We start from the raw sequence: 25334 nt of genomic DNA on the forward strand, positions 1-25334 counted from the left end.
TGGACTGGATACACCACAAGAGAAAGTAATTTATCAGGTAAGCATAAATTCTGTTTTCTCTTGTAAGGTGTATCCAGTCCACGGATTCATCCTTTACTTGTGGGATACCAATACCAAAGCTTTAGGACACGGATGAAGGGAGGGAACAAGACAGGTACCTTAAACGGAAGGCACCACTGCTTGTAAAACCTCTCTCCCAAAAATAGCCTCCGAAGGAGCAAAAGTATTGAATTTGTAAAATTTGGAAAAGGTATGCAGCGAAGACCAAGTCGCTGCCTTACAAATCTGTTCAATAGAAGCCTCATTTTTAAAAGCCCATGTGGAAGCCACTGCTCTGGTAGAATGAGCAGTAATTGTTTCAGGAGGCTGCTGGCCAGCAGTCTCATTGGCCAGACGGATGATGCTTTTCAGACAAAAGGAAAGAGAGGTAGCAGTCGCCTTCTAACCTCTCCTCTTACCAGAATAGATGACAAACAATGAAGTTGTTTGTCTGAAATCCTTAGTTGCTTGTAAATAGAACTTTAAAGCACGAACCACATCAAGATTGTGTAACAGACGTTCCTTCTTCGAGGAAGGATTAGGACACAGAGAAGGAACAACAATTTCCTGGTTAATATTCTTATTAGACACAACCTTAGGAAGAAAACTGGGTTTGGTACGCAAAACTACCTTATCTGCGTGGAACACCAAGTAAGGTGAGTCACACTGTAAAGCAGATAACTCTGAAACTCTTCGAGCAGAAGAGATAGCTACCAAAAACAAAACTTTCCAAGATAAAAGTTTAATATCTATGGAATGTAAAGGTTCAAACGGAACCCCTTGCAGAACTGAAAGAACTAAATTCAGACTCCATGGCGGAGCCACAGGTCTATAAACAGGCTTGATTCTGACTAAAGCCTGACTAAACGCTTGAACGTCTGGTACCTCTGCCAGACGTTTGTGTAAAAGAATAGACAAAGCAGATATCTGTCCTTTTAAGGAACTAGCTGATAATCCTTTCTCCAATCCTTCCTCCATGAGTAACCCTTGGATTCGCACCAACAAAGATATTTTCGCCAAATCTTATGGTAGATTTTCCTGGTGACAGGCTTTCTAGCCTGAATTAGGGTATCGATAACCGACTCAGAGAAACCACGCTTAGATAGAATTAGGCGTTCAATCTCCAAGCAGTCAGACGCAGAGAAATTAGATTTGGATGTTTGAAAGGACTTTGAAGTAGAAGGTCCTGCCTCATTGGCAGAGTCCATGGTGGAACGGATGACATGTCCACTAGGTCTGCATACCAAGTCCTGCGTGGCCACGCAGGTGCTATTAGAATCACCGACGCCCTCTCCTGCTTGATTCTGGCAACCAGACGAGGAAGGAGAGGAAACGGTGGAAACACATAGGCCAGATTGAAGGACCAAGGCGCATCTATCAACACCGCCTGGGGATTCCGGGACCTTGACCCGTAAAGAGGAAGTTTGGCATTCTGACGGGACGCCATCAGATCCAATTCTGGAGTGCCCCATAGCTAAATCAGCTGGGCAAATACCTCCGGGTGGAGTTCCCACTCCCCCGGATGAAAAGTCTGACGACTTAGAAAATCCGCTTCCCAGTTGTCTACTCCTGGGATGTGAATTGCTGAGAGGTGGCAAGAGTGAACCTCAGCCCACCTGATTATTTTGGTTACTTCCATCATTGCTAGGAGACTCCTTGTTCCCCCTTGATGGTTGATGTAAGCTACAGTCGTGATGTTGTCCGACTGAAATCTGATGAATTTGGCCGCAGCTAGCTGAGGCCATGCCTGAAGAGCGTTGAAAATCGCCCTCAGTTCCAGAATGTTTATCGGGAGAAGAGCTTCTTCCCGAGACCATAAGCCCTGAGCTTTCAGGGAGTCCCAGACAGCACCCTTGCCCAACAGACTGGCGTTGGTCGTTACAATGAATTAAGATGTCATCTAGGTAAGGCGCCACTGCTATGCCCCGCGGTCTTAGAACCGCCAGAAGGGACCCTAGCACCTTTGTGAAAATTCTGGGAGCAGTGGCCAACCCGAAAGGAAGAGCCACAAACTGATAATGCTTGTCCAGAAAGGCGAACCTGAGGAACTGGTGATGATCTTTGTGGATAGGAATGTGCAGATACGCATCCTTTAGATCCACGGTAGTCATAAATTGACCCTCCTGGATCATTGGTAATATTGTCCGACGGGTCTCCATCTTGAATGATGGGACTCTGAGGAATTTGTTTAGAATTTTGAGATCCAGGATTGGTCTGAAAGTTCCTTCTTTTTTGGGAACCACAAACAGGTTTGAGTAAAAACCCAGCCCTTGTTCCACAATTGGAACTTGGTGGATCACTCCCATTGTATGTAGGTCTTCTACGCAGCGTAAGAACACCTCTTTCTTTGTCTGGTCTGTAGACAGACAAGAAATGTAGAACCTTCCCCTTGGATGGGAGTCCTTGAATTCTAGAAGATATCCCTGGGATACAATCTCTAAGGCCCAAGGATCGTGTACGTCTCTTGCCCAGGCCTGAGCGAAGAGAGAGAGTCTGCCCCCCACTAGATCCGGTCCTGGATCGGGGGCTACCCCTTCATGCTGTCTAGGAGGCAGCTGCAGGCTTCTTGGCCTGTTTACCCTTGTTCCAGCCCTGGTAAGGTTTCCAGGCTGCCCTGGGTTGTGAAGTGTTACCCTCTTGCTTTGCAGCAGGGGAGGATGAAGCGAGACCGCTCCTGAAATTTCGAAAGGAACGAAAATTATTTTGTTTGTTCTTTGTCTTAAAGGACTTGTCCTGAGGGAGAGCATGGCCTTTTCCCCCAGTGACTTCTGAGATAATCTCTTTCAATTCAGGCCCGAAAAGGGTCTTTCCTTTGAAAGGGATGTTCAGTAGTTTGGATTTTGACGACACATCGGCAGACCAGGACTTTAGCCATAGCACCCTGCGCGTCAGAATGGTGAAACCTGAATTCTTTGCCGCTAACTTAGCTAGTTGGAAAGCGGCACCTGTGATAAAAGAATTAGCCAGCTTAAGAGCCTTAATTCTGTCCATAATGTCCTCATATGAGGTCTCCGTCTGGAGCGCATCTTCCAGCGCCTCGAACCAGAAAGCAGCTGCAGTAGTTACAGGAACAATGCACGCTATAGGTTGGAGAAGAAAACCTTGATGAACAAAAATTTTCTTAAGTAAACCCTCTAATTTTTTATCCATAGGGTCTTTAAAAGCACAACTGTCCTCAATTGGTATGGTTGTGCGTTTAGCAAGTGAAGAAACAGCCCCCTCCACCTTAGGGACCGTCTGCCACGAGTCCCGCGTGGTGTCAGATATGGGGAACATTTTCTTAAAAACAGGAGGGGGGACAAACGGAATACCTGGTCTATCCCACTCCCTAGTTACTATATCCGCAATCCTCTTAGGGACCGGGAACACATCAGTGTAAACAGGAACTTCTAGGTACTTGTCCATTTTACACAATTTCTCTGGAACCACCAAAGGGTCACAGTCATCCAGAGTAACTAATATCTCCCTGAGCAATAAGCGGAGGTGTTCTAGTTTAAATTTAAAAGCCAACATATCTGAGTCTGTCTGAGGAGCAACCTTTCCCGAATCGGAAATTTCTCCCTCAGACAGCACATCCCTCGCCCCCATTTCAGAGCGTTGTGAGTGTATATCGGATACGGCTACTAAAGCGTCAGAATGCTCATAATCTGTTCTTAAAACAGAGCTATTACACTTTGCAGGTAACATGCGCAGCTTAGATAAAAATACTGAGAGGGTATTATCCATAACTGCCGCCAAGTCTTGTAAGGTAAAAGAGTTAGACGCGCTAGAGGTGCTAGGCGTCGCTTGAGCGGGCGTAACTGGTTGTGACACTTGGGGAGAGGTCAACGGGCTAACCTCATTACCTTCTGTCTGAGAATCATCTTGGGTCACATTTTTAAGTGCAACAATATGGTCTTTAAAGTGTATAGACATATCAATACAAGTGGGACACATTTTGAGAGGGGGTTCCACCATGGCTTCTAAACACATTGAACAAGGAATTTCCTTGGTGTCAGACATGTTTAACAGACTAGTAGTAAGACAAACAGGCTTAGAAATCACTTTAATCAAGCAAAAACACACTTTGCAAAAAAACGTTACTGTGCCTTTAAGAGATAAAAAAAGGCACACAATTTTCCAAAACAGTGAAAAATGCACCAAACTTTTCACAGTATGTACCTAAAGCATTGGCAAGATTGCACAACTAGCAAGAAAAACGATTAACCCCTTAATGCCCAAACCGGATCAATAGTAAGCTAACAGACCGGTTAAAACAACTTTAGCACCTTGCCACAGCTCTGCTGTGGCCCTACCTTCCCTTAGGAGTCAGATTTATGGGGAAAAAACTTCTTATGGGTCCTCAAACTGTAGCAGGAACCTCCATGTGAACACAGCCTGAAGATCTAGTCATTCTAACTGCGCATCTGAGGCGTGAAATTAGGCCCCTCCCACCTTACTCCAGTGCTGTGAGGCCTAAGAAAACACTCCTAAGAGTTATATTATTAGCCATGTGGGTAACAACCCCTGTAAAAAACCCAAAGGGACCTTCAAAGTGTCTCAAAAAATGATATTTCTTAGTAAAAACCGTTTGCCATAAAAAAGTGTCAACTTGCCATAAAATAGTGTCAACCAGCATAAATTAGCCCTGTTATGTAAGCTTGTAATTCCATACTTAGTCTCTGAATAAAGCTTACCCTTCCCTCATGGGGATCTTTATCAGTCCTTTTCACAGTCTTGTCTAGAAATAAATGACTGAACATACCTTATTGCAGCCTAACCTGAAAACCGTTCCCCCCAACTGAAGTTTTCTTGTACTCCTCAGTCCTGTGTGGGAACAGCGGTGGATTTTAGTTACAACATGCTAAAATCATCTTCCTCTCTGCAGAAATCTTCATCTCTTTTCTGCTGGAGAGTAAACAGTACACACCAGTACCATTTAAAATAACAAACTTTTGCTTGTAGAACAAAAACTACAAATCTAACAACACATTCACTTTACCCTTCCGAGAGGGACCCTATTGCTTAGAGCCGGCAAAGAGAATGACTGGGGGGTGGAGCTAGAGGGGGAGCTATATGGACAGCTCTGCTGTGTGCTCTCTTTGCCACTTCCTGTTAGGAAGGAGAATATCCCACAAGTAAAGGATGAATCCGTGGACTGGATACATGTATCACAAACATGGGGATATTTGTGGATATTTATACCAGTAATATAATTATAGGAAACATGCAGTTATGTCGGGGACCGTGAATATTATAGTAACTAAACATGTTATTATTGTTAAAGCATAACAACTTCACTATAAGCAATTATACACTGACAAGCAACACTAGTTAATAGCTACATATTAATACTGATTAATAATATATATGTGTATGTGTACCTGAATATATAAGTAAATACACATGGTCAATGTTACCCCTATATTATATAGCACAAACACTTGTGATTAATATGCATTATGAAAATGGGGAATTTTTCTGGAAAATTGTCCTGACACTAATGTACTTCCTGTTAGTTTCAATTTAAATGTAAAGAGCTTTTATTTAAAGGAACACAATTCAAAATTAAACTATCATGATTCGGATAGAGCACACAATTTTAAACAACTTTCAAGCTCACTTTCATTATATAAATGTGCACAATCTGTTTCCTTGCACATTTTCTGAGGAGTAAGCTCCTACTGAGCGTGTGCAAGAAAACACAGAATATACCTATATGCTTTTTGTGATTGGCTGATGGCTGTCACATGATGCAGTGGAAGGGAAAATAGAATTAACCTTAAAACTTGCCAGAAAGAAATATAATACTCATTTGAATTTCAAACTAAACGTTTTTGCGCTGTATTTTTTAAATGCATTTACTGATTTTGCTACTGTGTTGAGTGGTCTCTTAACTTTATAATTCTAAGCACCACATCTCTTTAGGCACAGGCAACATCATCAGCTGCTCATTAAGTGTAATTATCTTACCTGTTTTCAACCAAGATAATCCCAAAAACCTGGACTGTGAGTCCTGAGGAATTGCATTTAACAAACCAGACCTATACTGTGCCACTGTCTGACCAGAGGCAAAATCATGAGACAAAAAATATAATTTATGCTTCCCTGATAAATTCCTTTCATGGTGGTGAGAGTCCATAATCCATTACTCCTGGGAATTATACTACTGGCCACTAGAAAGAGGCAACGATCCCAAAACTAACAGAGCACTCAAAACCCCTCCTACCTTACTGGAAACTAGTCTGACATATAGCCAAGCTAGAAAAGAAGAAGCTAGGAAAAGAAAATATGAGCAATAAAAACGAGCTGGGAAAAGAGAGGTATATACTCAAACTGCCGCCAGGAAAAAACCCAAAAAAACAATCACAGTAGAGAAGTGGCAGAGGAGGGCTTTTGATTTTTAGATTAACAAAAGGAACAAAAATGATTAGAAGCTCTAGGATTACCCTTAGACTTCTTGCTCTGAGGGAGAAAAGCTCCTTTAGCCTGTAATGCTCGTGGGATATTCCACTATCAGACTAAACTTGGCCAGTAGTCTTCTTATCCCGGCGTCAAGCTGGAATGATAGGGAGTATTCAGCATAATAATATGCCAAAACAAATAACAACTTTACAGTGTATAGAAAACAGCTGTAAGTAATGCAAATTAATTTATAAGATTCAAATACCTTCTGTTCTGAGCTGTTGAATTGCCTCTGTGCAGGTTCTCATGAATATATGTGCATATTGATCTATTTGGTCTCGTTCTGTTAGAGACAACTACCAGGACCAGGTCGCTCTCTATATCAAAACCTTACACGTTTCGAAGGGTTTGCATATAAGCTACTTCTTCGTCAGTTCTTACCTCTGACAAAGAAGTAGCTTATCTGCAAACACTACATATATATATATATGTAAGTATAACATTGAACAAACAGGAGGCGGCTAGGGACACCTGTGGCAGGCCTGTGACTAACTTCTATTGGGTGTTCTTGTGCCACAAACCATACTCCATTAATATCCCTCTGTCCAGACTGTAGTTCTCTGATGGGAAACTGGGCCTCAAATTGTTCTGAAAACCCATCTCAAAAACACCTGGAGCACTTTCCTCCTTCACATTCCTCCAGCAAAGGCGAAAACAAGACTAGTTTCTAGTAAGGTGAGAGGGGTTTTAAAGGCTCTGGGATTTTTGGGATCTTTGCCTCCTCACAGTGGCCAGGAATATAATTCCCAGGAGTAATGGATCATGGACTCTCACTACCTTTATGAAACAAATATAATTTTTGGATATCTTGATTTATGTGGATGACTGGAATGTAAGTATTACTTTACTTCAGGGGCAACTGCATCATTAGGCTACGTTTAGTGTAATTTACAAGTTTCGTTGTCATTGGTTACGGAAAGGCCACAATGCATTCTGCAGAACCAGAGAGATACTAAACCCATTTTTTTCTTTCATTAGACAGATAGAGCAGGTTATTTGAAGCAACTCTCAAATTTATTCCTATTATCAATGTTTCTTTGTTCTCTTGATATCTTTATTTAAAAAGCAAAAATGTAAAGCTTAGGACCTGGCCCATTTTAGTTTCAGCGCCCTGAATAGTGCTACATTTAGCCACCAATAAGCAAAAGTAATCCAGGTTCTGAACCAAAAATGGCCCGGCTCCTAAGCTTTACATTTACGTAGTGCACTACCTTTAACCGTGAACACGCAGCAGTAATAGCAACAATGTTTGTTTAACTCTACAAGAAGGTTGTGTGTATAGATTAAGAATCAATACTGATAAAAAAGAGGAGTGAAAGTGTGTTATAAAGAGAAACATAGGATGCTTTGGGGTCAGGTACATGACTCATGCACCAAATGATTAAAAAAAGCCATAATAGTAGTGGAGTTTTAGGGCCACCATTTATCATTGAACAGTATACAGGCTCAGATGGTATTCAGCATAATAATATGCCAAAACAAAACAAATAGCAACTTTACAGTGTATAGAAAACAGCTGTAAGTAATGCAAATGAATTTATAAGATTCAAAGTAATTTACCAGTTACCTTCTGTTCTGAGCTGTTGAATGGCCTCTGTGCAGGTTCTCATGAATATATGTGCATCTTGATCTATTTGGTCTCGTTCTGTGTCTGTCATACGAGAATACTCGGATTCTACATGGCTGAAAAATTAAAAAGACGACAACAATGGGTTAGATAGAATGCTTTATAAAGTAAGATAGCATGAAATAACAGCAAGTCATAAAAAAGCAAATAAAATTATAAATATATTATAACCTCTGGTCAGTTTCATTATTCTTCATTAGTTTTTAGTACATATATTCTAAAAAGGAAATAGATTTTGTGATATTAAAAAGGACATTAAACCCAACATTTTTCTTTCGTGATTCAGATAGAGAATATAATTTTAAACAATATTCCAATGTGTTTCTATTATCTAATTTGCTTTACTCTTTAGGTATTCTTTGTTGAAGAAATAGAAATGCACATGGGTGAGCCAATCACACGAGGCATCCATGTGCATCCACCAATCACAAGCTACTGAGCCTATGTAGATATGCTTTTTAGCAAATTATATCAAAAGAATTAAGCAAATTAGATAATACAAGTAAATTAGAAAGTTGTTTAAAATTGTATGCTCTATCTAAATCATATCTAAATCATGAAAGAAAATGTTGGCTTTCATGTGCCTTTAAAGGACCAGTCAACACAGTAGATTTGCATAATCAACAAATGCAAGATAACAAGACAATGCACTCCCCCTGTACCATGTGACAGACATCAGCCAATCACAAATGCTTACACGTACCATGTGACAGCCATCAGCCATTCACAAATGAATACACACTTATTCTTGCACATGCTCAGTAGGAGCTGGTGACTCAAAAAGTTTAAATATAAAAAGACTGTGCACATTTTGTTAATGGAAGTAAATTGGAAAGTTGTTTAAAATGGCATGCTCTATCTGAATAATGAAAGTTTAATTTTGATTGAGTGTAATGAGTAATGACTGCAATACAGTACAGCTTTTAATCATCCCCCTGCATCCTCACATGGAGCTCAGCCTCTCCTGAGTACTTAAAGCCACCTTACCACTTATCTGTTCCATCCCTCTGACTTAAACATGCGCATAACAGCAGTTCTTTAATTAAAAAACATAATTTATGCTTACCTGATAAATGTATTTCTCTTGTGGTGTATCCAAGTCCACTGATCATCCATTACTTGTGGGATATTCTCCTTCCCAACAGGAAGTTGCAAGAGGATCACCCACAGCAGAGCTGCTATATAGCTCCTCCCCCAACTGCCATATTCAGTCATTCGACCGAAGACAAGCAAGAGAAAGGAGAAACTATAGGGTGCAGTGGTGACTGTAGTTTAGAGTTAAAAAAAAATACCTGCCTTAAAATGACAGTGCGGGCCGTGGACTGGATACACCACAAGAGAAATAAATTTATCAGGTAAGCATAAATTATGTTTTCTCTTGTAAGGTGTATCCAGTCCACGGATCATCCATTTCTTGTGGGATACCAATACCAAAGCTAAAGTACACGGATGAAGGGAGGGACAAGGCAGGTACTTAAACAGAAGGAACCACTGCCTGTAAAACCTTTCCCCAAAAATAGCCTCCAAAGAAGCAAAAGTATCAAATTTATAGAATTTTGAAAAAGTATGAAGCAAAGACCAAGTCGTCGCCTTGCAAATCTGTTCAACAGAAGCCGCATTTTAAAGGCCCATGTGGAAGCCACAGCTCTAGTAGAATGAGCTGTAATCCTTTCAGGAGGCTGCTGGCCAGCAGTCTCATAAGCTAAGCGTATTATACTTCTTAGCCAAAGCGAAAGAGAAGTTGCCGAAGCCTTTTGGCCTTTCCTCTGTCCAGAGTAGACAACAAACAAAGCAGATGTTTGACGAAAATCTTTAGTAGCTTGTAAATAATACGTTAAAGCACAAACCATGTCAAGATTGTGTAATAGACGTTCCTTCTTTGAAGAAGGATTAGGACACAATGACGGAACAACAATCTCCTGATTGATATTCTTATTAGATACCACCTTAGGTAAAAACCCAGGTTTGGTACGCAAAACTACTTTATCTGCATGGAAGATCAGATAAGGGGAATCACACTGTAAGGCCGATAACTCGGAAACTCTACGAGCCGAGGAAATAGCTACCAAAAATAGAACTTTCCAAGATAAAAGTTTGATATCTATGGAATGAAGAGGTTCAAACGGAATCCCCTGAAGAACTTTAAGAACCAAATTTAAACTCCATGGTGGAGCAACAGGTTTAAACACAGGCTTGATTCTAACTAAAGCCTGACAAAATGTCTGAACGTCTGGAACATCCGCCAGACGCTTGTGCAAAAGAATAGACAGAGCAGAAATCTGTCCCTTTAAGGAACTAGCTGACAATCCATTCTCCAATCCTTCATGGAGAAAAGATAATATCTTGGGAATCCTGACTTTACTCCATGAGTAACCCTTGGATTCACACCAATAAAGATATTTACGCCATATCTTAAGATAGATTTTCCTGGTGACAGGCTTTCGTGCCTGAATTAAGGTATCAATAACTGACTCGGAGAAGCCACGCTTTGATAAAATCAAGCGTTCAATCTCCAGGCAGTCAGTCTCAGAGAAATTAGATTTGGATGGTTGAAAGGACCCTGAAGTAGAAGGTCCTGTCTCAGAGGCAGAGTCCATGGTGGAAGGGATGACATGTCCACCAGATCTGCATACCAAGTCCTGCGTGGCCATCAGACGAGGGAGCAGAGGAAAAAGTGGAAACACATAACGTTGAACCAATTGTGCAAATACCTCCGGATGGAGTTCCCACTCCCCCGGATGAAAAGTCTGTCGACTTAGAAAATCCGCCTCCCAGTTCTCTACACCTGGGATATGGATAGCCGATAGGTGACAAGAGTGAATCTCTGCCCAACGAATTATCTTTGAAATTTCCAACATCGCTAGGGAACTCCTTGTTCCCCCTTGATGGTTGAGGTAAGCCACAGTCGTGATGTTGTCCGACTGAAATATGATGAACCTCATTGTCGCTAGCTGAGGCCAAACTTGAAGAGCATTGAATATCGCTCTTAGTTCCAGAATGTTTATTGGAAGGAGGGTCTCCTCCTGAGTCCACAATCCCTGAGCCTTCAGGGAGTTCCAGACTGCTCCCCAGCCCAGAAGGCTGGCATCTGTCTTTACTATTGTCCAATCTGGCCTGCAAAAGGTCATACCTTTGGACAGATGGGCCCGAGATAGTCACCAGAGAAGAGAATCCCTGGTATCTTGATCCAGATTTAGTAGAGGGGACAAATCTGTGTAATCCCCACTCCAATAACTGAGCATGCAGAGTTGCAGCGGTCTGAGATGTGGACGAGCAAACGGCACTATGTCCATTGCCGCTACCATTAAGCTGATTACTTCCATACACTGAGCCACCGAAGGGCGAGAAGTGGAATAAAGAACACGGCAGGAATTTAGAAGTTTTGATAACCTGGTCTCTGTCAGGTAAATCCTCATTACTACAGAATCTATTAGAGTTCCCAGAAAGGAGACTCTTGTGAGAGGGGATAAACAACTCCTTTCTTCGTTCACTTTCCACCCATGCGACCTCAGAAATGCCAGAACTATGTCCGTATGAGACTTGGCAATTTGGAAATTTGACGCCTGTATCAGAATGTCGTCTAAATAAGGGGCTACTGCTATGCCCCGAGGCCTTAGGACCGCCAGAAGTGACCCCAGAACCTTCGTAAAGATTCTTGGGGCTGTAGCTAACCCAAAGGGAAGAGCTACAAACTGGTAATGCCTGTCTAGGAAGGAAAACCTGAGCAACCGATGATGATCTTTGTGTATCGGAATGTGAAGATAAGCATCCTTTAAATCAACTGTAGTCATGTATTGACCGTCCTGGATCATAGGTAGGATGGTAGGAATAGTCTCCTTGAATGATGGGACCCTGAGAAATTTGTTTAAGATCTTGAGATCTAAGATTGGTCTGAAGGTTCCCTCTTTTTTGGGAACCACAAACAGATTTGAATAGAATCCTTGTCCCTGTTCCTCCTTTGGAACTGGGTGGATCACTCCCATAACTAGGAGGTCTTGAACACAGTGTAAAAATGCCTCTCTCTTTATCTGGTTTGCAGATAATTGTGAAAGGTGAAATCTCCCTTTTGGAGGAGAAGCTCTGAAGTCCAGAAGATATCCGTGGGATACAATTTCCAACACCCAGGGATTCTGGACATCTCTTGCCCAAGCATGGGCGAAGAGCGAAAGTCTGCCCCCTACTAGATCCGTTACCGGATCGGGGGCCAATCCTTCATGCTGTCTTAGAGGCAGAAGCAGGCTTTTTGGCCTGCTTACCTTTGTTCCAAGTCTGGTTAGGTCTCCAGACCGACTTGGACTGAGCAAAAGTTCCCTCTTGCTTTGTATTAGAGGAAGTTGATGCCGCACTTGCCTTGAAGTTTCGAAAGGCACGAAAATTAGACTGTTTGGCCCTTGATTTGGACCTATCCTGAGGAAGGGCATGACCTTTTCCTCCAGTGATATCGGAAATGATCTCCTTCAAACCAGGCCCGAATAGGGTCTGCCCCTTGAAGGGAATATTAAGCAGCTTAGACTTTGAAGTAACGTCAGCTGACCATGATTTAAGCCATAGCGCCCTACACGCCTGAATAGCAAAACCAGAATTCTTAGCCGTTAGTTTAGTCAAATGAACAATGGCATCAGAAACAAAAGAATTGGCTAGCTTAAGTGCTGTAAGCTTGTCAAGTATATCATCCAATGGGGTCTCTACCTGTAAAGCCTCTTCCAGAGACTCAAACCAGAAAGCCGCAGCAGCAGTGACTGGGGCAATGCATGCAAGGGGCTGTAGAATAAAACCTTGTTGAATAAACATTTTCTTAAGGTAACCCTCTAATTTGTTTATCCATTGGATCTAAGAAAGCACAACTGTCCTCGACAGGGATAGTAGTATGCTTAGCTAGTGTAGAAACTGCTCCCTCCACCTTAGGGACCGTTTGCCATAAGACCCGTGTGGCGGCATCTATTGGAAACATTTTCTTAAAAATAGGAGGGGAAGAGAACGGCACACCTGGTCTATCCCATTACTTAGTAATAATTTCTGTAAACCTTTTAGGTATTGGAAAAACATCAGTGCACACTGGTAATGCATAGTATTTATCCAATCTACACAATTTCTCTGGCACTGCAATTGTGTCACAGTCATTCAGAGCAGCTAAAACCTCCCTGAGCAATACGCGGAGGTGTTCAAGCTTAAATTTAAATGTAGACATATCAGAATCAGGTTGAATCCTCTTCCCTGAGTCTGAAACATCACCCACAGAAAGAAGCTCTCCTTCCTCAGCTTCTGCATATTGTGAGGGAGTATCAGACATAGCTCTTAAAGCGTCAATATGCTCTGTATTTTTTTTTAACTCCAGAGCTGTCTTGCTTTCCTGTAAACCCAGGTAGTCCGGATAATACCGCTGACAGTGTATTATCCATGACTGCCGCCATGTCTTGTAAAGTAAACGCTATGGGCGCACTAGATGTACTTGGCGCCATTAGAGCGTGAGTCCCTTGAGCGGGACTCAAAGGGTCTGACAAGTGGGACGAGTTAGTCGGCATAATTCCCCCTCGTCAGATTCCTCTGATGATACATTTTTTAAAGACAGAATATGATCTTTATTACTTAAAGTGAAATCAGTACATTTGGTACACATTCTAAGAGGGGGTTCCACCATGGCTTCTAAACATAATGAACAAGGAGTTTCCTCTATGTCAGACATGTTTAAACAGGCTAGCAATGAGACCAGCAAGCTTGGAAAACACTTTAAATCAAGTTAACAAGCAAAAAGTAAAAACGGTACTGTGCCTTTAAGAGAAACAAATTTTGTCAGAATTTGAAAAATAGTGAAAAAAAGCAGTTAAACAAACGAAATTTTTACAGTGTGTATAATAAGTTAACAGAGCATTGCACCCACTTGCAAATGGATGATTAACCCCTTAGTTCAAAAAACGGATCAAAAAAACGATAACACAATTTATGCTTACCTGATTAATTTATTTCTCTTGAGGTGTATCCAGTCCACGGATCATCCATTACTTGTGGGATATTCTCATTCCCAACAGGAAGTTGCAAGAGGACACCCACAGCAGAGCTGTAATATAGCTCCTCCCCTAACTGTCATTCGACCGAAAACAAGCCGAGAAAGGAGGAATCATAGGGTGCAGTGGTTACTGTAGTTTAAATTTAAAAATTACCTGCCCTAAAATGACAGGGCGGGCCGTGGACTGGATACACCACAAGAGAAATAAATTTATCAGGTAAGCATAAATTGTGTTTTCTCTTGTAAGATGTATCCAGTCCACGGATCATCCATTACTTGTGGGATACCAATACCAAAGCTAAAGTACACGGATGAAGGGTGGGACAAGGCAGGAACTTAAATGGAAGGAACCACTGCCCGTAAAACCTCTCTCCCAAATATAGCCTCCGAAGAAGCAAAAGTATCAAATTTGTAAAATTTTGAAAACATATGAAGCATAGACCAAGTCGTCGTCGCCTTGCAAATCTAATCAAAAGAAACCTCATTTTTAAAGGCCCAAGTGGAAGCCACAGCTCTAGTGGAATGAGCTGTAATCCTTTCAGGAGGCTGCTGTCCAGCAGTCTCATAGGCTAAGCGGATTAAGCTTCTTAGTCAAAAAGAAAAAGAGGTTGCCGAAGCCTTTTGACCTCTCCTCTGTCCAGAGTAGACAACAAACAAAGCAGATGTTTGACGAAAATCTTTAGTAGCTTGTAAGTAAAACTTTAAAGCACGGATCACGTCCAAATTGTGTAACACAAGGATGGAACAACAATCTCTTGATTGATATTCTTGTTAGATACCACCTTAGGTAAGAACCCAGGTTTGGTACGCAGGACTACCTTATCCGTATGAAAAATCAGATAAGGAGAATCACATTGTAAGGCAGATAGCTCAGAGACTCTACGAGCCGAGGAAATAGCTACCAAAAAAAGAACTTTCCAAGATAAAAGCTTGATATCTATGGAATGAAGAGGTTCAAACGGAACTCCTTGAAGAACCTTAAGAACCAAGTTTAAGCTCCATGGTGGAGCAACAGGTTTAAACACAGGCTTGATTCTAACTAAAGCCTGACAAAATGCCTGAACGTCTGGAACATCTGCCAGACGCTTAACTAGCTGACAATCCTTTTTCCAAACCTTCTTGGAGAAAAGATAATATCCTAGCAATCCTGACCTTACTCCATGAGTAACCCTTGGATTCACACCAATAAAGATATCTACGCCATACCTTATGGTAAACTTTCCTGGTGACAGGCTTTCGTGCCTGTCTTAAGGTATCAATAACTGACTCGGAGAAGCCACGCTTTGATAAAATCAAGCGTTCAATCTCCAGGCAGTCAGCCTCAGAGAAATTAGATTTGGATGGTTGAAAGGACCCTGAAGTAGAAGGTCCTGTTTCAGAGGCAGAGACCATGGTGGAAAGGATGACATGTCCACTAGATCTGCATACCAGGTCCTGCGTGGCCACGCAGGTGCTATCAGAATCACCGATGCTCTCTCCTGCTTGATCTTGGCAATCAGTCGAGGGAGCAGTGGAAACGGTGGAAACACATAAGCCAGGTTGAAAGACCAGGGCGCTGCTAGAGCATCTATCAGTGTCACCTTGGGATCCCTGGACCTGGATCCGTAACACGGAAGCTTGGCGTTCTGGCGAGACGCCATGAGATCCAGTTCTGGTTTGCCCCAACGATGAATCAGTTGTGCAAATGCCTCCGGATGGAGTTCCCACTCTCCCGGATGAAAAGTCTGACGACTTAGAAAATCCGCCTCCCAGTGCTCTACACTTGGGATATGGATAGCTGATAGGTGGCAAGAGTGAATCTCTGCCCAGCGAATTATTTTTGAAACTTCTAACATCTCTAGGGAACTTCTCGCTCCCCCTTGATGGTTGATGTAAGCTACAGTCGTGATGTTGTCCGACTGAAATCTGATGTACCTCAGAGTTGCTAACTGAGGCCAAGCCTGAAGAGCCTTGAATATCGTTCTTAGTTCCAGAATATTTAATGGAAGGAGAGACTCCTCCTGAGTCCACGATCCCTGAGCCTTCAGGGAGTTCCAGACTGCACCCCAACCTAGAAGGCTGGCATCTGTCGTAACAATTGTCCAATCTGGCCTGCGAAAGGTCATACCTTTGGACAGATGGACACGAGATAGCCACCAGAGAAGAGAATCCCTGGTCTCTTGGTCCAGATTCAGTTGAGGGGACAAATCTGTGTAATCCCCGCTCCACTGACTGAGCATGCATAGTTGCAGCGGTCTGAGATGTAAGCATGCAAACGGCACTATGTCCATTGCCGCTACCATTAAGCCGATTACTTCCATACACTGAACCACCGAAGGGCGCGGAATGGAATGAAGAACCCGGCAGGAATTTAGAAGCTTTGATAACCTGGACTCCGTCAGATAAAATTTTCATTTCTACAGAATCTATCAGAGTCCCTAGAAAGGAAACTCTTGTGAGTGGGGATAGAGAACTCTTTTCCTTGTTCACTTTCCACCCATGCGACCACAGAAATGCCAGTACTACGTCCGTATGAGACTTGGTAATTTGGAAGTTTGACGCCTGTATCAGGATGTCGTCTAAATAAGGGGCTACTGCTATGCCCCGCGGCCTTAGGACCGCCATAAGTGACCTTAGAACCTTTGTAAAGATTCTTGGGGCTGTAGCTAATCCCAAGGGAAGAGCTACAACTGGTAATGCCTGTCTTAAAAGGCAAACCTGAGAAACCGATGATGATCTTTGTGTATCGGAATGTGAAGATAAGCATCCTTTAGATCCACTGTAGTCATATATTGACCCTCCTGGATCAGTGGTAGGATGGTACGAATAGTTTCCATCTTGAACGACGGAACTTTGAGGAATTTGTTTAAGATCTTTAGATCCAAAATTGGTCTGAAGGTTCCCTCTTTTTTGGGAACCACAAACAGATTTGAGTAAAAACCCTGTCCCTGTTCCTCCTTTGGAACTGGATGGATCACTCCCATAACTAGGAGGACTCGTACACAGTGTAAGAACGCCTCTCTCTTTATCTGGTGTGCAGATAATTGTGAAAGGTGAAATCTCCCTTTTGGGGGGGAAGCTTTGAAGTCCAGAAGATATCCCTGGGATATAATTTCCAACGCCCAGGGATCCTGAACATCTCTTGCCCACGCCTGGGCAAAGAGTGAAAGTCTACCCCCTACTAGATCCGTTCCCGGACAGGGGGCCGTTCCTTCATGTTGTCTTAGAGGCAGCAGCAGGCTTTTTTTACCTGCTTACCTTTTTTCCATGTCAGGTTTGGTCTCCAGACCGTCTTGGATTGAGCAAAAGTTCCCTCTTGTTTATTATTAGAGGAAGTTGATGCCGCACCTGCCTTGAAGTTTTGAAAGGCACGAAAATTAGACTGTTTGGCCCTAGATTTGGACCTGTCCTGAGGAAGGGCATGACCTTTTCCTCCAGTGATATCAGCAATAATCTCCTTCAACCAGGCCCGAAAATAGGGTCTGCCCCTTGAAGGGAATGATAAGTAGCTTAGATTTTGAAGTCACGTCAGCTGACCATGATCTAAGCCATAGCGCTTTGCGCGCCTGTATAGCAAAACCAGAATTCTTAGCCGTTAGTTTAGTCAAATGAACAATGGCATCAGAATAAAAGAATTGGCTAGCTTAAGTGCTCTAAGTTTGCCAAGTATGTCATCCAATGGAGTCGCTACCTGTAAAGCCTCTTCCAGAGACTCAAACCAGTACGCCGCAGCAGCAGTGACAGGGGCAATGCATGCAAGGGGCTGTAGGATAAAACCTTGTTGAATAAATATTATCTTAAGGTAACCTCTAATTTTTTATCCATTGGATCTAAAAAAAAAGCACAGCTGTCCTTGACAGGGATAGTAGTACGCTTTACTAGAGTAGAAACTGCTCCCTCCACCTGAGGGACTGTCTGCCATAAGTCCCATGTGGTGGCGTCTATTGGAAACATTTTTCTAAAAATAGGAGGGGAAGAGAACGGCACACCTGGTCTATCCCATTCCTTATTAATAATTTCTGTAAACCTTTTAGGTATTTGGAAAAACATCAGTACACACCGGCACTGCAAAGTATTTATCCAGTCTACACAATTTCTCTGGCACTGCAATGGTATCACAGTCATTCAGAGCAGCTAAAACCTCCCTAAGCAACACGCGGAGGTGTTCAAGCTTAAATTTAAATGTAGAAATATTAGAATCAGGTATCTTTCCTGAGTCATTAACATCACCCACTGACTGAAGCTCTCTTTCCTCAGCTTCTGCATATTGTGAGGCAGTATCAGACATGGTTCTTAAAGCGTCAGTATGCTCTGCATTTTGTCTCACCCCAGAGCTATCTCGCTTACCTCTAAGTTCAGGTAGTCTGGCTAATACCGCTGACAGTGTATTATCCATGACTGCCGCCATGTCTTGTAAAGTAAACGCTATGGGCGCCCTAGATGTACTTGGCGCCATTTGAGCGTGAGTCGCTTAAGCGGGAGTCAAAGGGTCTGACACGTGGGGAAAGTTAGTCGGCATAACTTCCCCCTCGTCAGATTCGTCTGGTGATACATTTTTTAAAGACAGAAAATGATCTTTATTGCATAAAATGAAATCAGTACATTTGGTACACATTCTAAGAGGGGTTCCACCATGGCTTTTAAACATAATAAACAAGGAGTTTCTTCTATGTCAGACATGTTTATACAGAATAGCAATGAGACTAGCAAGCTTGGAAAACACTTTAAATCAAGTTAACAAGCAAATATAAAAAACGGTACTGTGCCTTTAAGAGAAACAAATTTTGTCAGAATTTGAAAAACAGTGAAAAAATGCAGTAAATCAAACGAAATTTTTACAGAGTGTATAATAGGCTAACAGAGCATTGCACCCACTTGCAAATGGATGATTAACCCCTTAGTTCAAAAAACGGATCAAAAAAAAGAAATAGACATTTTTTAACGGTCACAACCAACTGCCACAGCAAGCTGTGGCCCTACCTTCCCCAATAAACGACTTTGGAAAGCCTTTGGGCCCTTTAGAGATGTCCTATAGCATTCAGAGGGCCTTTGAGGGAAGCTGGATGTCACAGTTTGTAATTTTAACTGCACCAACTGTAACTTTTATACTACAACAGTGGAAATTGTTTCTAGTCAAAATTTAAGCCAGCCATGTGGAAAAAACTAGGCCCCAATAAAGTTTTATCACCAAAGCATATATAAAAAAGATTAAACATGCCAGCAAACGTTTTATATTGCAATATCATAAGGGTATTACCCCTGGGAGTAAGCATGATACCAGTCGTTATTAAATCACTGTATTCAGGCTTAACTTACATTAATCCGGTATCAGCAGCATTTTCTAGTGTTTTCCATCTCTAGAAAAAATTATAACTGCACATACCTGATAGCAGAATAAACTGCACGCCATTCTCTCGCTGAAGTTACCTCATCTGTGTAATCCCCTCAGACATATGTGAGAACAGCATAGGATATTAGTTACAACCTGCTAAGATCATAGAAACCTCAGGCAGATTCTTCTTCTATTTACTGCCTGAGATAAAATAGCACAACTCCGGTACTATTTAAAAATAACAAACTTTTGATTGAAGAAAATAAACTAGCTATATTTAACCACTCTCTCCTACAACGTCCTTGCTTGTTGAGAGTTGCAAGAAAATGACTGGCTATGACAGTTAGGGGAGGAGCTATATTACACCTCTGCTGTGGGTGTCCTCTTGCAACTTCCTGTTGGGAATGAGAATATCCCACAAGTAATGGATGATCCGTGGACTGGATACACCTTACAAGAGAAATAGACGTTTTTTAACAGTTACAACAAACTGCCACAGCTCAGTTGTGGCCCTACCTTCCCAAACAAACGACTTTGGAAAGCCTAAGAGCCCTTTAGAGAGGTCCTATAGCATTCAGGGGACTCCTGGAGGAAGCTGGATGTCTCAGTCTGTAAAAGTTACTGCGAAATAAAGCGCTAAATTAGGCCCCTCCCACTCATGTTAAAACAGTGGAAAGCCTCAGGAAACTGTTTCTAGGCAAATTTAAGACAGCCATGTGGAAAAAAACTAGGCCCCAATAAAGTTTTATCACCAAAGCATATATAAAAACGCTTAAACATTACCAGCAAAAGTTTTATATTGCAAATCTATAAGAGTATTACCTCTTAAAGTAAGCATGATACCAGTCGCTATTAAATCACTGTATTCAGGCTTACCTTACATAAATCTGGTATCAGCAGCATTTTCTAGCATTTACATCTCTAGAAAATTTTGTTTAACTGCACATACCTCATAGCAGGATAACCTGCACGCCATTCCCCAGCTGAAGTTTACCTCTCTCTTCAGTTATGTGTGAGAACAGCAATGGATCTTAGTTACAACCTGCTAAGATCATAGAAATCACAGGCAGATTCTTCTTCTATTTTCTGCCTGGGACAAAATAGTACAACTCCGGTATCATTTAAAAATAACAAACTGGGGGGGCGGAGCTAGCCTTTCTAGGGATGAGACGTGTTTTTGTGCAGCTCCTGCTCACAGATATCATATTTGTTAAAATTTGATAAACTTAGCCAAAAAAAACCTTTAGTATACTCTCATGATAATACCCACAGTGGTATAGGCTCTAAGGACTTTTCATTTTTGAGGCATTGGATGAGCAGGAGCTGCGACGCCACGCTCCAGCATGAAGAGGCCCTGATTGTATGAGGCACCGGCTCTTATATTCCATCAACCGAGTGTGGCCATCAGAAGAGTCTCTCTAAGTAATTATACGCTATAGCCACACTTTAGAATATCCCGGACCTGCTTCTTTCTACAGATATACCTCCAAGTCAGGGCCACGGAACCCCCAATCTCTAACCGGACACACAGGAAGATATTCAGACTACTCGCTCTTCTATCTATAAAGCACCCAGGAAGCAGCCCCTTGGGTCGCAGGAAAATTATATCAAAATGGAGTCGCCAGATGGAGAGGAATATGCCATCCTATTGCACTCAGACAATACCTTCGCAGACCTCAAGCAGGGCCTACTGTCACTCCAAGAACTGGCAACACAGCTGCCGCAGTTCACTTACGCACCCGACAATAGCGAGGCGCAGCAAGAGGAGCCCCGCTCTGTAAATCAGCAGGCTAACAGAGGATGGGGCGCAAGTGACTATCAAACCTCCCGATCGGGAACAGATAATGCCCCTCACCGCATATACGCAAGACCTGATGCAGGCATTTCCTTCCCTGATCGCCGCTGGAACACTTTGGCAGAAGGACCTCTGCTTTTCTTCTTTAAGAGAACTTCTGCACAGCCATGGGGTCACTGCCTTGCTTCCTCACTGTAAATGGCGGGATACGATGACAGCATACAGCTTTACAGAGACAGAAGCGATACTTGATCTGGCTGTGTGCTGTTTTGGAGCCGGGGCTCACTCCCTCACTAAGCGATGGGAAACAGGGACATACTTGAGACTTATTGAGTCTGCTCCCTTCATTGGGTTAACTCCTTACAGGTTAGGAGTGGGCTAGATTCTGACCCTTAATATCAGCTTCCTATATTTAGTAACTGTATGTTATTCTGCTACACCGTTTCACTGCTTAAGTTAATCGTTTTGTTATGTGTGGTTTGTTTTTGCACTTTATAGAGACCTAACAGTCATTATAATTCTATCTCCATGCACTTACACCTCCAGAGTTAGGAGCTCAAGGCAACTCCTGGATAAACACGGATAGTATTAACATAAAAGCCCTAATAGAGATTGCTTGACACCCTAGCTGGATACACCTCTCTTATCACTGTTGTCTCCTTTTCTTTTTTCTTTCTTATCTTTATCATCAAGCCATCAAGCCTATCATAATGCAAGCCCCTGACTCTAATCAAACGTTTACCACAATCTAAACCTGTTAAGGTCCCTTTCACCCACCATCCACCCTTTCTTTATTTTGCTCGGTACTGGCTTTGATGGAAGCTCTAATAAATATAGGGCCCATAGCCTACATGATAGAGACTCACAATACATGGCCTTTACTAGTAGAAGCTCCACTCAATAACACATAATATCAACCTACCTCTAAGCTCTTTAGCCTTATGCTTAGTTATCTTTCCACTTATCAAGCTTTTTACTGCAGATGAACCTTGCCTGTACTACTGCCCTACGCTCCCACTACTTCAACATCAAAGCTTCCGGCGGCCGAGGCAGCATAGTAAACATTAAGGGCAGCTTGGGAAAGACTGAAGAATCTGTTCAGTAATCAGATAGAGGTTATTTATTGGGGTACATCAGAGGCAGTTAGATACCACTGGGGAATGGATCTCTTATTTTAGACCCTTCAGAAGGTCCTGGTACGTCCCTACGCTCCCACATACACTCACTTCAAGTTAGCAGCTAGGTGGCTACTCAGCTCAGGTTATAAAAATACTCCCACTGTGATCTGTACACATCCTTTAACCCATGGGGCTGTGACAGACATCACACAGCAGCACTACTACAGTCTCACTACATATAAGTCTGAATATTAGCTTTAGATATTACTAATAGTGTCCACAAGCTTAAACAACCAAGTTATCTCACTAGTCTCTCCCTTCCCCCTATACTCCAAATCCTGAGCGGCTCTAGCCCGCTGATTCCCTTCCCCCCAACTCAAATAATATTCCTCCATATATGTTGGTGTGTACTCTACTTATCTAATTTTCATATCCTACCTATCTCATACCGCTGTCTGGTTAAAATACATCTTTCTCCACAGAGTCGGTATATTCGTAGCTTCTCAATTGTACACACCTCCCTCTCACTTCTTATTACTTAACACAAAAAATGAGGTTTCATTCTCATATACTTATCTTCCTACCCAGATAACAATCCAGTTATAGTCCTAAAGCGTTTTTGTTGCTGTTATTTGTTTTCTATGCTTATTCCTTGCAGATTATTTCCTCCCTATACTCATATGTATGGCAGCTAACCGTAGATTTTTCTTGCTATTTTTTTTTCCCTTTGACAAGTGTATCTAGAAAAAGATTTGTAATACCACATTTCTGAAGTCTAAACATTGCTCAACTGTTTGCCTCAGGTTATCTGCGCATAATCTTCAGCTATAACTCCTTGTAACTGGACATTCCCTACTTACTTTTTCTATTGTATTTTTATAATGCCTCAATAAAAATTTATGGTAAAAAAAATAAATAAACTTTTGATTGAAGAAAAAAAACAACTACGTTTCACCACTTCTCTCTTACTACCTCCATGCTTGTCGAGAGTTGCAAGAGAATGACTGGATATGGCAGTTAGGGGAGGAGCTATATAGCAGCTCTGCTGTGGGTGATCCTCTTGCAACTTCCTGTTTGGAAGGAGAATATCCCACAAGTAATGGATGATCTGTGGACTGGATACACCTTACAAGAGAAAAAGCCAGTGACGCTTAAAGGACCAGTAAATACAACAGATTTGCATAATCAACAAATGCATGATAAAAAAGACAATGCAATCGCAATTAGTCTCTAATTCAAATGAGTAGTAGTTTTTTTTTCTGACAAATTTCAAAATTATGTCAATTTCCACTGCTCCTCTATCATGTGACAGCCATCAGCCAATCACAAATGTGTATATAAGTATATTCTGTGAATTCTTGCACATGCTCAGTAGGAGTTGGTGAATCAAAAAGTGTAAATATAAAAAGACTGTGCACATTTTGTTAATGGAAGTAAATTGGAAAGTTGTTTTAAATTGCACACTATCTGAATCATGAAAGTTTAATTTTGACTTGAGTGTCCCTTTAACCAAACTCTGTGCTGATAATTTGTTTTTGGACCTTCCTACAGGAAGTGCATTTATAATCTGTTTGCTCTAAATGGAGTCCTGGGAAACTTCATTCTTTTAACCTCTATCAGTACAAACTGCAGTTCGTGCATTTGCTCCTGCTCTTGTATAAACTCCTGTTTCAGAGCAAACAGCAGCTTGTGTTTTACATTTATTCCAGCACAAACTGCAGTTCTCATGTAAACATCTCTGCAATCTACAATGCAGGAGCATACTTTAGTTCCTGTTAGTTCAATAGTGCAGTCTGCCCTTTCTAAAACGTGCACACCTGATCAAGAACATGTCATGTTGCACTGGCCAAACAACCTTGTAGAGGTAAACAGTATAGAACATGTTATATACACATCCCATGCAATGAATATGATTCACAAACTGGGTTCATTGACAGCAGTGATCTGCAATCTAGGTATGGCTGATGTCATGTCTTTTCTAGTGGTATCTGCAGCCAGAAGGTACTTTTCAAACTGTCACTGCCCAGTAATTACTAGGTATCTTTTGCAGACCTGGGCCTCCATTACATATGCAGCGTCGCCCGCAAAAGCCAGTGACGCCAGTTTTTACGCGATTTTGGTATCCTATATACAGCGCCGCATATAAATGCGGCACGTATATTTCACCCGTCGCTCGCAACTATTACTCCCATAGGCTAACATGGGACCGCGTTGTAAATCGGTATCCAATATCCAGCGCAAGGCCTTACGTGGCGAAAATGGAGAAATCTTACTCCATTTTTACCTCGCCATAAAAGGCAGCCGTAGCAGGCCTTGCGCTGAGTATGGGTGCACCGTAACTCCCAAAAATGCCTGCAAAAATAAACTAACACCTAACGCATGCGCAATGTCTATCTACCTGTCAACCGCAATCCCCACCGCAATAACTAATAAACTATTAACCCCTAAACCGCCATAGCCCACAACGCAAGTAATAACTAAACCCCTAAACCGCCATAGCCCACATAGCCTATTAAATGTATTAACCCCTAATCTGCCGCCGTCGCCGCAACTATAATAGTTATTAACTCCTAAACCTAAGTCTAACCCTAACCCTAACACCCCCTAACTTAAATATTATTTAAATAAATATAAATCAATTTACTATTATTATCTAAATTATTCCTATTTAAAACTAAATACTTATCTATAAAATAAACCCTAAGATAGCTACAATATAATTGATAATTACATTATAGCTATTTTAGGATTTATTTTTATTTTACAGGCAACTTTGTATTTATTTTAACAAGGTACAATAGTTATTAACTATTTAATAACTACCTAGTTAAAATATGTACAAATTTACCTGTAAAATAATTTCTAACCTAAATTACAATTAAACCTAACACTACACTATAATTAAATTAATTACATAAACTAACTACAATTAAATTAAATAAACTAAAGTACAAAATTACAGAAAATAAAAAATGAATTACTATTTTTTTAAGCTA

The 25334-nt window shown here is 41.7% G+C and overlaps 1 protein-coding gene across 1 annotated transcript in view; it reads right to left on the minus strand.

Annotated features, from left to right (window-relative positions):
• Positions 1 to 25334, minus strand: part of STX18 (syntaxin 18) — a 523329-nt gene that overhangs the window by 145880 nt on the left and 352115 nt on the right. The window contains exon 3 of the mRNA XM_053704146.1: positions 8051 to 8166. Within this exon, the coding sequence (XP_053560121.1) occupies positions 8051 to 8166 (116 nt within the window). The remainder of the gene's footprint in view (positions 1 to 8050; positions 8167 to 25334) is intronic.

The sequence above is a fragment of the Bombina bombina genome, chromosome 2 (assembly GCF_027579735.1).
Source record: "Bombina bombina isolate aBomBom1 chromosome 2, aBomBom1.pri, whole genome shotgun sequence".
In the NCBI taxonomy this organism is placed as follows: Eukaryota; Metazoa; Chordata; class Amphibia; order Anura; family Bombinatoridae; genus Bombina; species Bombina bombina.